The sequence below is a fragment of the Netta rufina genome (assembly GCF_964035555.1).
Source record: "Netta rufina genome assembly, chromosome: 20".
Taxonomy (NCBI): domain Eukaryota; kingdom Metazoa; phylum Chordata; class Aves; order Anseriformes; family Anatidae; genus Netta; species Netta rufina.
The window spans coordinates 3,052,548-3,067,054 of record NC_140144.1 but is presented as its reverse complement, the minus strand read 5'-3'; the positions used below and the strand labels follow the sequence as shown (position 1 = coordinate 3,067,054).

The 14,507-nt window shown below is 43.7% G+C and overlaps 1 protein-coding gene across 2 annotated transcripts in view; it reads right to left on the bottom strand.

The window, feature by feature from the left end:
• The window catches only part of LOC311217258 (voltage-dependent N-type calcium channel subunit alpha-1B-like), a gene marked incomplete at both ends in the record, with an annotated part of 280,405 nt that extends 266,368 nt beyond the window's left edge, over positions 1-14,037 (bottom strand). For both annotated transcript variants that reach the window (XM_084299168.1, XM_084299169.1), the window contains 3 exons: positions 4,726-4,865; positions 11,363-11,468; positions 13,757-14,037. In XM_084299168.1, coding sequence (XP_084155294.1) covers positions 4,726-4,865; positions 11,363-11,468; positions 13,757-14,037 — 527 coding nt within the window. The remainder of the gene's footprint in view (positions 1-4,725; positions 4,866-11,362; positions 11,469-13,756) is intronic.
• Between the last annotated feature and the right edge of the window lie 470 nt (positions 14,038-14,507).

Here is a 14,507-nt window from a genome sequence, read left to right as displayed (position 1 = left end):
AGATCCAGGCAGCTGATCCAACTGGCTCAAGGCACAAACCAGGACTCTTCAAGTGTTCAACGCAGGCTGATTAAATGAAGAAAAAAAAAAAAAAAAAAAAAAAAAAAAAAAACCACCTAACTCTGCTCATAAAAGACAGAACATGAGCTTGTTAAGTGCTACATTTATTTATACCAGTCTTAGCAGCTCTCAGTGTGGGACAAACACTGCATGTGGTCGCGGTCACTGGTCCAAGAGGATACTCTAAAACTAGGGAAGGAGCAGAACAGCAGCACAGGTCAGTGGTACACAGAGCAGCTCTCAGGTCAAGGGAGGTCAGGCAGCATAGGACTCTGACAGGGGAAAAGCTGGAAACTCATAAAACCAAAAGCATACAGAAAAAAAATCCAGAAGACTCTAAGGGAAACCCCAGGTAGCTAATGATGGGAAAAATGGGATAAGTGGTAGCTTCTCTTCTGGTCCACAGTTAGATCATGAAACCTTTTATCCAGGATATGATGCAGTCAAAATTATAAACAGATTCCAAAATACAGCCTAGGAGAAGAGTCCACTTGGATTATCTAGTTTAAAAGTCATCACACCCATCTTTTCCTCAAAAATCCCTATACCTATGAAATTTGGGAATCAGGAAGATAATAGGAAGATAATGTTTTGTTCTCATTCTTCCCCTAGAATCCACACTATTATACAAGCTCCAGTGAGAGAGGAGCTCGTAGTTCAACCCAGCTTCAGGCCATTTTATCCAAAGCTCAGGACACCAGGAGAAATCTTATAAATAACTCCAACAGAAACAGGTTTCAACTGTAGAGGTCCTGAATGCAGGCTCCCTTCATTTGCTGCCATGTAACTGAGGGCACTGGGTGTGGGGAGGACTTGGTTCCCAAGACAGCTGTGGATTTCTGAGTTTTCCACCCGAAGACAGGTTGCAGCAGCAGAGTAAAAAATCCCCTTTCTCCTCCCTTGGGAAAAGTACATTAAGATCATATAGTCCCAGGCCAACTGGGCAATTGCATTCTTGTGTGATTTAGAGCTGCTAACGGGTGATGTCATCACTGGAGCAAATGCAAGCCCATAAAAACGTGAAAATAAAATGAGCAGGCGCTATAAAATGTGTGTCTCCACAACAGCAAAAAGCACATCGCAGTAGGGCAGCTTTCCTCGATACTCATCTACAGCTATAGGAGTTTACAAGAAATAACTAAAAAAATTACAGAGGAAAAGATCTTCCAGGGAGCAGCAATCTATTATTTTCCCAGGCCTTTATTAACAGCAGATCAGCAGGCTTCCTTGAAAGTAAATGAGAAAAAGGCACCGCGGCACTGCTGTGGAAAGAACCGGGGGAGTGTTTTCTGGAACAGCAAACCAAGCCGTTTGGGGCCACTGTCTATTAGTGTTCAGTTTAGCTCAATAGGATATTGATCCTGGCTGCATATAACAGCACCCTGATTTATTTTCTGATTAACAAGTGTGACTCTCTGATTTTGACAAGCAAAATGTCCGTCACTGCAGGCAAATAAAAAAATACATATTTATCAGTAATAACAGTACGCAGGCCTTGAGTGGTGATGGAAGGGGTGGTGACAAAAAAGAAGCAAGTGGGAAGGGTTACTGCACGATCGCTAACATTTACATAAGGGTAAATTCAATCAGTGCAGTGCCTTCCCCCACAGCCTCCTCCAAAACACACCCAGACACTGGCTGGCCCTCTTCCTATGGAAACAGCCAACGAGAGCAGAGCTGCTCTTTGCTTTTATGGGCTTTAGCTAAATGCTGAAAGTGAGATTGGATTTTCTGATATTCACCATTTACCTTAAAAATGTACACCCACCAGCATTAACAGGTATACAACTCTGCATGTGATATCATGAAAACGCATTTCATGATCTCTCCTGCTTACATGGAAAAAAAAAAAAAAAAGAAAAACCAAAATCCTTCTACAATATTGAAGATCAGTGTGAAACTGAGCTTGGGAACTGAACACTGATCACTGCCTAGGAAGCATGAAGCAACATTTTTAAGTGGAAATCTTGCACAAACGGCAAAGGAAAGCTTTTGATTATGAGTAATAAAAGTATATTTCAGAAACTGATATCCTGCATATCCATATTTATAAGAATGCATAAAGTACAAGTTCAGCACTGTCCTTTTATTTTATTATTCTCTGCCTTTTTGCCTTTTGTTTTGTTTTGAAACAGATCTGTGATCACCTTCCCCAGAAAGGAAAATGAAAGCTTCATTTGTGCCACCAGCTCCCTGGAGAAACACCCGGGGCTGTTAGCAGTAAGCATCTCTACTCAGCAACCTGCCTTCGGTGTCTCGATGCAGAAATGCCAAGCAATATTCACTCCAGGAAGAGGCCATGCTCAGGCTCCTCTCGAGCATCAGCTAGCCAAGCCGAGGAAGATAATGGGTGGCTGAAAGCATTTCTAGCCTCTGAAGGAAGCCAGAGGAAGAGGAGCTTCTGCTTTCTAGCACAGACCAATGGCAACACAGGAATAAGGTAAAACACAAGGATCTAGGAAATTCAGAGCAAAACACAGCCAGCTAGGGAGGAAATACTAATTTAACCTCCCGTGTGAATCTGCAGCTCCCCTCTCAATGCTATTTCTCTACCATAGGTGCCTCCACATTAACAGTGGGTTTGCAATTACAGCCCCAGACATTTACCTAACTAAGCATTTACCTAACCAAGCACACTCGGTGTTTGCAGTAGGGCCCCTCAGACACCAAAAGTTGGGCACAAGCTTAAGAACCTCGCTAAATCCAGGCCTCAATTTAGCAGATTAGCAGGCTGTGGGTTTCCTCACTAGAGCTAACTCCTGGGCTTGATGTTGACTGGTTTACACATTGCTTTCCCTGCACGGCCTGCCTGGTGGGAAGTCCATGTACAAGACAGTTTCAATGCAGCCCAGCTAGCATCACCATTGGAAACCAGAAGCTTTGACGTTAACAGGATTGTACTTCAAAAGAATACGCGTGTTTGCAGATGGCAACAGGGTTCCTTATTACAGCTGTCTAATCAAGCCGATATTCCGCAATTATGCTCAGAGATCAAACAGCGCTGCAAACAGTGCTCACAATAAAACTGGCACCAGTAAGATGCCAGTGTCACGCCTATAGCATTGCACAGTTGTTTGTGACTCCACAAGCATGGCACACAGTGTTTCAGATGTTGTTGCAAAACTTTGAACGTCTGCATCACAGCTAGGCAGTTTTTAAATGTACATTTTTAGATTCTTGGCCTGTGTTCATTAAAAAACAGAAAAAATCATGTCCAAACAAATACCTATATGGCTTTAATTCAGGACAGCTTTTACGTAGAACCTAAAGTACGGAACCGTTTGAGTCAGCTGAATTCAAACATGTACTTGAATGTTTTGCTGAAGGGTAGATTAAAACATGTGCCAAAGTCCTTTCCAGAACTAGGGCCTTGATTTAGTGATTTATTTTTTTTTTAATGTTTGTTTGGTTTTTGTGTGTGTGTTGTTGTTTTTTTTAAACACACAAAAGGGCATAGTGCAAACTAGGAACCAGAACAGACCATCAGTGCAAATAATTGTAACGTCTGTATTAATTCTCTTTTCATCCTAGTACCCCCTATGTTTCCAAGTATGTAAATCTGATTCTGCTTGTGGCTCCACTGAAGTTTCTATTGATTAAATACCCAGCCCCAGCAGCAGGAGGATCAAGCCCTGCATATTTATTTTCTTCCTCAATACATAAAGAACTCCCTTTGGCCTCTCAATTGCTGTATCACATGATACACTGAATGCAAATAGAATTACAGTGCTAATGCATCTAATGAATATATTTGTATATGTATGCAAGTGTTTTCCTACCAGCATCCTACTGTACACCACTAAGCAGACCAAAGAATATATATGTCCGTCACACACAGGTGTGTGAAATGAGCGCCTATTAATAACAAGAACCAGGGTTCATCTTCGTGGGGAAAAACTAACCAAGATCATTCCAAGATCAGGACCTCACACAGACCTTTGGAAACCCTAACATTTCATTTGGAGCTTTAAAGCACAATTTGTAGACTTTAAGAGTTACTTAATGTTTGCATTTTCATTATCCACTAGCCATACCTTACATGTATATGTATATAAAAATAGAAACCGTTGCAATGCATAACAAAACTGTGAGCATTTCCAAGAAACAAATTAGTAGTATCATTTCAACCAGGGTACAAAACACAAATAATGTTTTCAGCTGCAGCCTTACAAGACATGTGCCCTCCTTGAATTATTTTCAGCAAAGTTATTTTGTAGTAAACCAAACGCATTCCTGCATAAACTTCACTGATTTCTGAGTTATAATAGCTTAAAGATGGGATGCATTTAATTTGCTAGCTCACTCCACATTGACTTTTGAAGTCAGCCTGTAATGTCAGGAGAAAGATTGATTTAAATCAGGTTCAAGTACCTAGTGGCAATTAGAACCTGCAAAGCCTGAGAAACGTCAGTGAGCATCTGGATGAGAAACATGCCAGCATATGTACAAATAAATATCCTCAAAACTTCTTTTTACTTGGTTCAAACAATGCTTTGAAAGTAACTCACTCAGCACAATAACCATTATTTAAATACAGCAAGGTCACAAATGCAGTTTTAGAGTACTATTTCACCACAACCACTCCCACCCCAACCTGTAGTTTAAGAACACCACAAATCAGAGCAAGAATCCCCTTTAAACTTGGGGCGAGAGGAGGTCACTTACCCTGTGAGGACCACAACAAAATCCATCACGTTCCAGCCATTTCTGAGATAAGAGCCTTTGTGAAAAACAAACCCCAGAGCGATGATCTTTATACCAGCTTCAAAACAAAATATTCCAATAAAGTACGGCTCAGTGTCATCCTGAAAAGAATAAAATCAGAGGTGTCAAGAAGATACCTGTGCTTCTGCACTCGCATCAGCAATTATATAAGCAACTATGTGCACCAACTTCATGCCCTTTTCAGCCCTCTGGACAGAGTTGAAACAAAAAGGTTCAAGTGTACTGGAACTAAGCACAGAGAAAGATTTCAGAATTATTCACTCTGAAGGTAGATTTGGCTTTTTGCATGGAAAACTCTATTTGCCTTTATTCCAATGGTTTCACCCCACACTTTGCACCATTACTCAAGATTCTGGAAGGAGTTTCAACACTGAAATCTTGCTCCAAGGGTAAATATAAACTTGAGACCACATTTCTGTAATTATTGACATGGAAGAAAACACGCATTTTGCAATTCATCCAGGAAACAGAAACTAAAGAATATCTTCAGAAGTAACAGTCAGCACAGCAAGCTTGCAAACGCAGGCAGGAAATTATTTCTTTATCATTTATTCCATCGGTTCTTACTTCACTCTTTTCCCTCTCTGTTCCTAATTTCCATAGCTGCAGATTCATTTATTTTTCTTTTGCTGTGTAACCAATTCAGGGAGAAAACCTCATTCCCTTCTGTTATAGTAGAAGCAGTAAAATTTGTGTCTCAGGCCCACAGCTCCATGCCCTAGCTCACATGAGAGGAGTCCAAGTTTAGTCTCCATAGCTTTACTAAACATCTTCTCCATCTTTGGCACCAGATCCCTCAGTATTATATCGATAAGAGTTTAAACACAAATGCAGTGCCAAATACAATTATTCAAAGTTGGAAGAAATACGTGCACAAGAAATGAGAACAAAGTAAAAGGTGAAAAAAGTACCAGGCATCAGTTTCAAGAACATGTTAATTAGCTTTGGCCTCTGTATCCAATTTCCAAGTGTGTCTTAGATCCATGATTTCTGCTGACGGCAATGGAAGTACAGCAGCCCTACCCAGAAGGAAGCAAACTCACAAATTAGGAAATTAGAAATCTTTGTTCCAGGGGCTTTGGCATTTCTGACCATTACAGCCAAAGAGCTGAGAAGCTGTTTGGTGCACAGTTGTTTACATTTTGCAATTCTGCTAATGACAAAAGGTGATTTTAGTTATCCTGTGCAGAAAGAACATGAATGTCAAGTGTTTGTGGTCACAGAACAAAGAAAGGAACAGCTTTGATACAAGCATTTATTTTTACAACATAGTAACTCTTGCTCAAATTTGACCCTGCACCAGCACACAGACCATGCTTTAGGCACGGTACTTGTTACAGAAAGCCAGGTTTTCACACATAGAAGAGCAGCATAATAGCACACCCCTCCCAAAGAGGCTTAAGCACTTAGCACATCGATGTGTACCCAACTCAGCAAGTCAACCATGAAGCACTAATCACTGACGGCACCTCTAAGCTGTTGGAAGTGACTACCTCTGGACAGGATTTTCCATCAGTGGCTGAGTTAAAAAGATTTGTTTCCAACAAATCAGCACCCTACACACACTTCAGTGACCCCAGTTCTCCCCTATCCTTCACCCTATAACATCTCTAATCCCCTCCACCTTTCTTAACATCACGGCTCCCCAATCCCATTCTGCTGTGGCCAGGCAGGAGGGCCAGCTACCTGCAGATCACGCACACGCACACTAACTGGCTAGACAGCAAAACAGAGCAGGTGACTGTTGAGATCACACTGTTGCCCTTCAACTGTAATGGAGAAAACAAAAATTGGCTTCTCCTTCAGCCAAGGTTTTTCTACAAACAGCAGCCTCCAAGCTCTCTGCCCCTCCACAGAACCTCACTGATCCCAGAGGATTCGGGGCCTGTCAGCTGCCAGACTGAGAAACTCCAGTCAGCCCAGTGCTATTTACCCACAAAGAAACAGGCATAAGGCACAGCTATCAGACGCTTTTTGACCCTCCCCAAACACAATGCAATAAGAGCTTTCTTCTAGCAGTTTCTCCACAACAAGAGCTGGAAGTATCCCAGGACTACAAGCAAGTACAGAAAAGAAGGAAACAAGAAGAGAGGTCAGAAATTGTCATTTGGGATTTCAGAAGAAGCTACCTTACTGCTCCTGCTCCTCGGCTTTCCCTTATGCACACAGGAGCACTCCAGCTCCCTTAGTCTACCTGCTCCTCCACCCCTTCTAGCTCAACAAACGTACAAAATCTTTGCAAACAAAGCCCCCCACCGAGCCCAACCTTCGCATCCCTTTCTACATCTACTAGTATGCCTCTAAAAACTACTCATCTTTAAAATAAAATTTTAAAAAAAGAAACCACCACCTTACCTACACACACTCTCCCACCTTACTCCCTCACTTCCTGAAAGCCTTACACCTACTCTGCCACCAGCCGCTCGCTCAATCTAGGTCAGGTGCCTTGTGATTACAGCTCACAGCTTTAAAGGACCACGATTCAGGTACTCAAGGATTTTATAGAATATGCTCTTCCCAAAGCTAAGACTACACGGAGCTTTTAAGAAGTGGGTCAAAAAAAAAGTTATTGTCAGCTTCTAAGAAAGCAGGACGGATCACAGATGGGCTTGGGTATTTATTACAAAGAAAAATTATCATTGATAGAGTTGGGAGTGAGTAGCTGGGGAAATAAGAGGGGCTAGAAAGAGGGTCTTTTCTAAAGCCTGTCTAAATTTAATCTAACAGCCTAAGAATTAGAGCAGTAACAAGGATGGGATGAAAAACAAAACAATGCCCCACTAGGTAGTGGGGGCCTGTGGCTGAAGAAAAGGATTTTTGCATTACTGTGTGTGATGGAAGGAGCTAGAGTGCGAGGAGCTGGGTGACTTGCCCTGAGCAGCACTGAAAGGGCAGAGCTGTCGGCTCAGAAATCCTGCTGCCAGGGCATCCTGCAGCCCCCTTCAGACAGGAGGCTGGGTGTGGGGAAGCAGGTGTTAATGAATATCAGTGTGTATGCTTGGAAGGAGGGTGGAGAATTTGGGCAGCAGCCAGAGCTGTGCCAGCAGGTTGTTTGCTGTGGACACAGCAAAGCTTGAGACTGGGCCAAACACACATTCAATCAATATGTTTCAGATCAGAAACAACTTCTGAGTCTGGAAAGTCATTACTATTCCTAGTCCATGTCCTAATGTCTTTCCTTGGCCCTTGGATGTGACAGCCTTGATAGGTTTGGGTGTGTAAGGCTTTGTTCATGCAAAGCTTAATATGAACAGCTCACATATGACTGCACAAAGTGCCTGTGGATAGCATAAAGAATTAAATCCATTAGCCAAGTGAGGGAGCTGTCATGATGAATATCTGAGAAAACAGTTATGCTTTGCCCTCACACCAAAACCATCTGGGGAAGCCAAATACTCAGAGCCTACAGTGACACGCAGACGAGCATCCTACAGACCCGCTGGTGTCTTCAAACATGGTGTGCCCCAAAGCAGGGCAGAAAATAGATTTCTTGTCCTGTAAGTTCTGACACTGTCTCTGTCAGGCTGGGACAAATTAATGATCTACTGCAGCTTCTCACGAAAAACAGAGAATTTCAGAGGGAGACAAAGAGAGCACTAGCACGCCTCAGGTTGGACAGCCAAGACCACTATGAGCAAGGCATCCACCTGTGAGGCCATTCATGCCTCAGACCTTGCCACATCTGGAGCTCTGAACACCAGGTGCTGGGCCACTCAGTGCAATTCCCTCCACACCTTTTCACTTGGCATCCCTCCAAAGTGAAAGAATCACTCAAAGGTACATTTCTACCTGAATGGTTGTGTTTTGACAAAGTCTTCAACCATTTGGATATAATTTGTCTGGATTTCATTAACAGGCTAGTCTCCCCCATCCCAATCTGGTAGAACAATAAGCGTATATGCTTCCAGTTCTGCAGAAGCTCTAGGCAAAAAGAGCTAGGAACAAACCAAGCCCTGGAACAGGGTAGGTATGAGCAGTTTTTCTGTGTAACACACTACATACAGAAGATGGACTGAGAAAGATTACTTGTAACTCAGCCATTGCAACTCTTGAAATCTTGCATATACTGAGACATCGCTTTCTCTTCCCATGTGCTCAATTAACCCTGCTTGTCAGGTAACATGAGCACAGATAACAGCCAAGTGAGATTGCATTGCAGGTTCGTATCTTGGGTCTCTGGGGAGAAACATAGAGGAATATCTTGGTCAGCAGAGAAAAATAATGAAAATGTTTCTATTGAGTCCTCCTTTGTCTTTTTCTCAATTTTAACAAATGGACAAAAATCTTAAGATTTTGTCTTTCTACCTATGGCACAAAGTATCTCTGCAGCTGTGTTTTTTTTCTTCAACAAGTCTGCCTACATCTCCCAGTTGTAAAACATTGATGATGTGCATCTCATCCTTAAGATGTGATTAACTCTTCAGTGATGAGACCTCACTCCAATTCAATGAACGCAGGAGGAAAGAAGATATATCTGTAAATCGTTAACCAAAAAATAATAATAATAATTTAAAAATCCAATTCCATTCCTGCCAAAGACAGTAATAAAGCACCTGTTGTTATATATGGACTTATAATTTGGCTTAACAACCCTGAAAATATATGGGAATATTCACCCACTATAGCTTAACAGGGATTCATAACATTTTCAGTGAAACAACTTACAGCTTGTGGAAGCGACTGGAGCATTCTAAGGAAGTTTCACTTTGAAAACCAAAAGACAGTTTTTTGTATCCACGATGTTTAATTTTTAAAGCATATGTTGAAATAGAAAATTTAATGACTTGTAAATATCCTCACTGTCATTCTATGATAAACCCCTTTACACTTCAGTTACAAATGTGCTTTAGTTAAAATGGCCCTGGAGTATGTGGATCAAAGACAATGCTGCACAGCAGTACTTGGGACACAAATCAAGGGTTAATTCTGCTTTCACTGCCAAGGCAGAGCCTTGAAGATGAAGCCTTCACCTTGATGGTGAAGACTGTGCATTTAACTCATTCAGTGATCTTATGCTGTTTGCTGGTAATGACACTGCCCCCCTTTGTAATGACTGGGACAGAAACTGAAAGTGTACATGCAAGTACCAGGCATGGAATTAATGCAATGGGGAACAGGACCAGCAAACAGCATCTAGGATCCCTTTATAAATCTAGGGATATAGAGGTGCATAGAAACATGGTAACTATATTCCCCCTTGCTTAAAATTACATATCACAAAGATTTACCAAGCCAGAAAATTCACAAAACTACCTTTCCTCTAGTCCATACATTCAAGGACCATAGATGGAACCCTGGCATTTCTCCAGCTCAAACATTGTCCTGAGTCTAAATCTGTGCTTTGCTCACAAACCCAGTAAATCTGGATCCGATAGCAAGGATCCCAAATCCAGATCACAAACCCAGATTTACTGGGTTTGTGATCTGGATTTGGGATCCTTGCTATCGGATCCCAAAGCATGCAAAGACATATTGTCATCTAATGGCAAAAAGATCAACACATATTCTTCACGTTTTCCTTATAATTTCTTAAGTAGAAATTGTTCACATAAAAAGAGACTTAGCAAATACAATGTAAGTGGGCACCGGTATCAGTGGATACATTTCCAAACAGGCAGTCTGAACTAGCTGAGCCTGCAGCTCTTTCTAGATCTATCACTTACACACTATATTTGTTTATTTGTTTGTTTGTTTGTTTGTTTCTGAAGAATGAGATTGTGAAAGTTGCCCACTGCTATGGACCAGCGTTGGAAACTGTAGCAACCAGAAGACAGAGGTTCTAACTTTTGGCAGCAAGGCTAATATTATCTCTGTTTCAATTATTTAATATCTACATGTAAAACACATATGGATACATATTTATTCATCCTTTGAATATAAACCAGGACTAATGCATTTAGGCATAAAAGATGTTCCAGATCATTAACAGCAGGAGAAAAAAAAAAATCAAACTAAATATTATCCTTTTTTTCCTATAGTGGTGGTAAATGGAAGAATGATTCTGAAGCTATTTTTATATTTCCTTTGAAATAAGGTAATTGAGCTCATTACCATAAAGCCTGCTGGTAAATTATTTTCCTAAATTCCTGCTTTTTTGGCAGAGAAGTGTTACAATCTAAACCCAAAGTTTGTATTGTAGGGTCCTTGATATACAGCTGTAGCAGGAAGAGAGCTGAAAGGCATGCGAGCCTAAAAGGATACTCTGTTCTACCACTTTCTGGGACAATAGCACAGAGGTTCATTTGATTCTACAGATAATTCTGAGCATTTGGCAGTCCCTTCCTGTCCTGGTCTACAGACAACCCAAGTTTGCTGCTCTTCTGATATACCGTAAAGTCCCGCTCTTCTCGCAGCTGGGCAGGGCTGGCTAGAGTGATGAAGCATTCTTGTGGAGATGGGATTGGGAGGTTATAGTTATACTTGTTGTCACTAGCTTATTTGTTCTGATTGTCAGTTCAATGCCATTTGCTTGCATGCAGATCTTAAAAATAGATACAAGCACCCACAACACTGGATGGCTGATTGCTTTTTGTATCAGACCAGAAACAAAAAATCTAAATAAATAAATAGAACTCACCAATCTCTCTGACATAGGTGTCTTGTCTCCATCCGGCAAATGTTGCTCCAGAGCCAGCACAATACAATTGGCTATGATTGTAGCTAAAATCATGTATTCAAATGGAGTGGGAATCAGAAGTTAAAGAAGAAACTAGACAACATAGGAAGAACCTCATCCAAATCCCATTTCTACCTAAGCAGTTACATTAGTTGCGTGTTCAAAGATCTCTCATCTGTTTTGAAGACATTCAGTCTCCTAGATTTCCTCAGTTCTTTCTGGAGTGTCTCTGGAAGAAGAGTAGGAAACTGGCTCTCTTCTTTGTGAGAGTTAGTGGCTTACACAAAAGCTGAGCCGCTCAAGGAGTACGGGAACAGGGATGAAGAAAAGAAAAGGTCCAAAAGAAACAAAAAGCTATTAATTATTATTTTTAAATGAAAATGACATGCTAAACTGCCACAGAATAAATAACACAGCTGGATGTCACATGAAAAAATATTTTTTAGAAAGACATTAACATTAAACATTGCCGTTTAACTTGACCGCATAGCGTAAACAAGTAATGGGCTAGAAAAGTTCAATTTAGAGCATCTACACTGGGCCAAAACACGAATTACTGTGAGATCGCAACGCCTGCTCCTGACGAGAACCAAATCAGCACCCCATCGAGCTGTGTGAGAGAAGGGAGCCCACAGGACAGAAGCTAACCCGGCACCAGGTACCCCCGCGCCTCTTGCCCTCGCCTCTAGCCCTGGCTTGTGGCAAGTCCCTGAGCTCCCAGGGCGGAGCCGCACCGCGGGCAGTACTGCTCAGCACCACGGGCAGCTCAATTCGGCACCATGGGCAGCTCCATTAGGCACTGCTCAGCACCACGGGCAGCTCCGCTCAGCACCGCAGACAGCCCTGCTCAGCACCACGGGCAGCTCCGATGAGCACCGTGGTCAGCTCCTGCTCAGCACCGCTCAGCGCCACCCCTGCCCAGGCCCCCTGGGCACACGGCGGTGCGGGGAGCGGCCGGGGGCTCTGCCAGGAGGCTGCCTCCGCAGCACCGTGGGTGCCGTCCCCACGCCGAGCGATGAAGAGGGCACCCAAGGGCTGGGCAGGGAGCAGACCGTATCCAGCCTTGCAGGAAATGCACTGCTCCGACTGCCACTGGGGCTTTGGAGCTTGTTTATTCAGGCTGAATGCAGGGAAGGAGACGTGGATAAGGAAATACAGCCCTGCCTGTGATTTTATAACAGGGGCACAGAGATCGATACGTGTGTGAGCGTGTTGGTTCAGGAGGAAAGGAAGTGCATTCACTCTACTGGGGTATATTTTTTTCCTGTTAGCCCCTCTGGAAGTGAAAGCTGGGGAAGCCTGAAGGGAACGGCCTCTGTGGCAATTGAAAGTGTTGCTAGGAGGCTGGGAGGAGGCCTTGCTGATGTTAGCTGGGATTATTAGGTGTGTGATATTAAATGAAAAGCAAACAACCAGCTCCCTTGAGATCACCAGTGTAATGCACTCCCGTACATGCACACACACACGCACACACTCATATAGTATATCTACTCCCTGGTAACCTCAAATAATCTTGGAAGAAGAGCCTGCTTCCCTTTCTCACAGCTTACAACCCCACCGTGTGCATCGTTACAAGCAGAGCCCCCTTCTAAGGAAGATCTCTGCAGCTCACTTGGCCTAGAAGCTGGTTCTGAGACAGAAAGCATCTGCCCTTTTCACAATACAGCAGATGAGCCTTCTCTCCACTTACTGCCTCCTCCTGTCACGAAGCTTTGCTTTTTTTTTTATTTATTTTTATTTTTTATTTTAGAACACCCTAAGCTTAGGCAAGGTTCCTAGTTCAAAGTGACAAGATTCATGTTGGTGCCAATGCATTCAGGAGGTGATGTACTAAAAACCCAGCAGTAATGGTTGTAATCGGATTTTGCAAGGTATCTTGGCTATCGATACCTCTACTATCAGTGCAGCTTCAATGCCAAGGTGTCACCATTTTTATCTTACGTTTCTTCCTCTATTCAGAGTGAGAAATAAGAGTTGTAAGGCTCTAAGATGGAAATAACAATCAGGTTTCATTAGCAGGAATCTCACAGATCCCTTTGCATTTGGTTTAAATCATAGGAAATGCAAATCTATGCAACTGTATATCTCACACCTAAATACACACCAGAATTCACGTATGCCTTACACCCCTGGCATAGTCAAAAGCACGCTCTGCCGCTCCCACAGAAGCAATTTTCTGTGATACCAAGCTACACAGCCGTACATTATGTCGGACACCAGGCTCCATGTCACACACACCCATCACACACCGAATCACACATGCACGTCTATATTAGCACCAGACACTCATCCTCAGCTGACTAGAGGGGTCTGTTCCCCCAGTCACCCCCTCCCCACCTTCCCCCCCATGCCCACACGCCCTCCCTGAAAGGATATGGCCATTCTGTTATTCGCTTGGCGTATTTCCGTATAACATTATCTTCACTGAAGATGAAGAGGGATCTGTTGACTGTGAAGCAGTTCTGTTTGACAGGGATGGGGTTGTAGAGAGCCATAGTCCTGGCTCTCTGAGCCATCGACTGCTTATACATCCTTTGGCCGGCTTGGGGACCACCTTGCCGGCTGCTCCCTCTTCCAGCCCCGGCTGGCCCTCCACCTCCATAGCGTGTTGGCAGATCATCCCCGAACCGAGCCATCCTCGCAGTGCACGGAGCCGGGCGCTACAATCCAAACTGGCAGCCGAGGCGAGAGGAAGACGCATCACAGCGCGCAGCACTTCTCCCTCCGGGGGCTTCAGTTGCGGGGTCGGGATGGATCGCACCAAAATATAGAGCTGGATTTAAAAAAAAAAAAAAAAAAAAAAAAAAAAAAAAAAGCCTTCCCTTCCAACACCCCCTCCTCTTCTCTCGCCACCGGGGGCTGCCGGAGCAGGGGAAGGCTCCGAGGCTCCGCTCACCTCCCCGCACAGGTGCCGTGTCTCCGGCCCGACCTCATGGCCGGGGCCGCGGGGCTGGTGCCGGCCGGGCGCGGTGCCTCCGGCGGGGCTCGGGGCTGCCAAGGGGCCGCGCTGCTGCCGTGCCCGCCGCCGGAGCGCTCCGCCGTGCCCTGCCCAGCCCAGCCCAGCCCAGCCCGGCGCGGCACGGCTCGGCTCGGCTCAGCCCGGCCC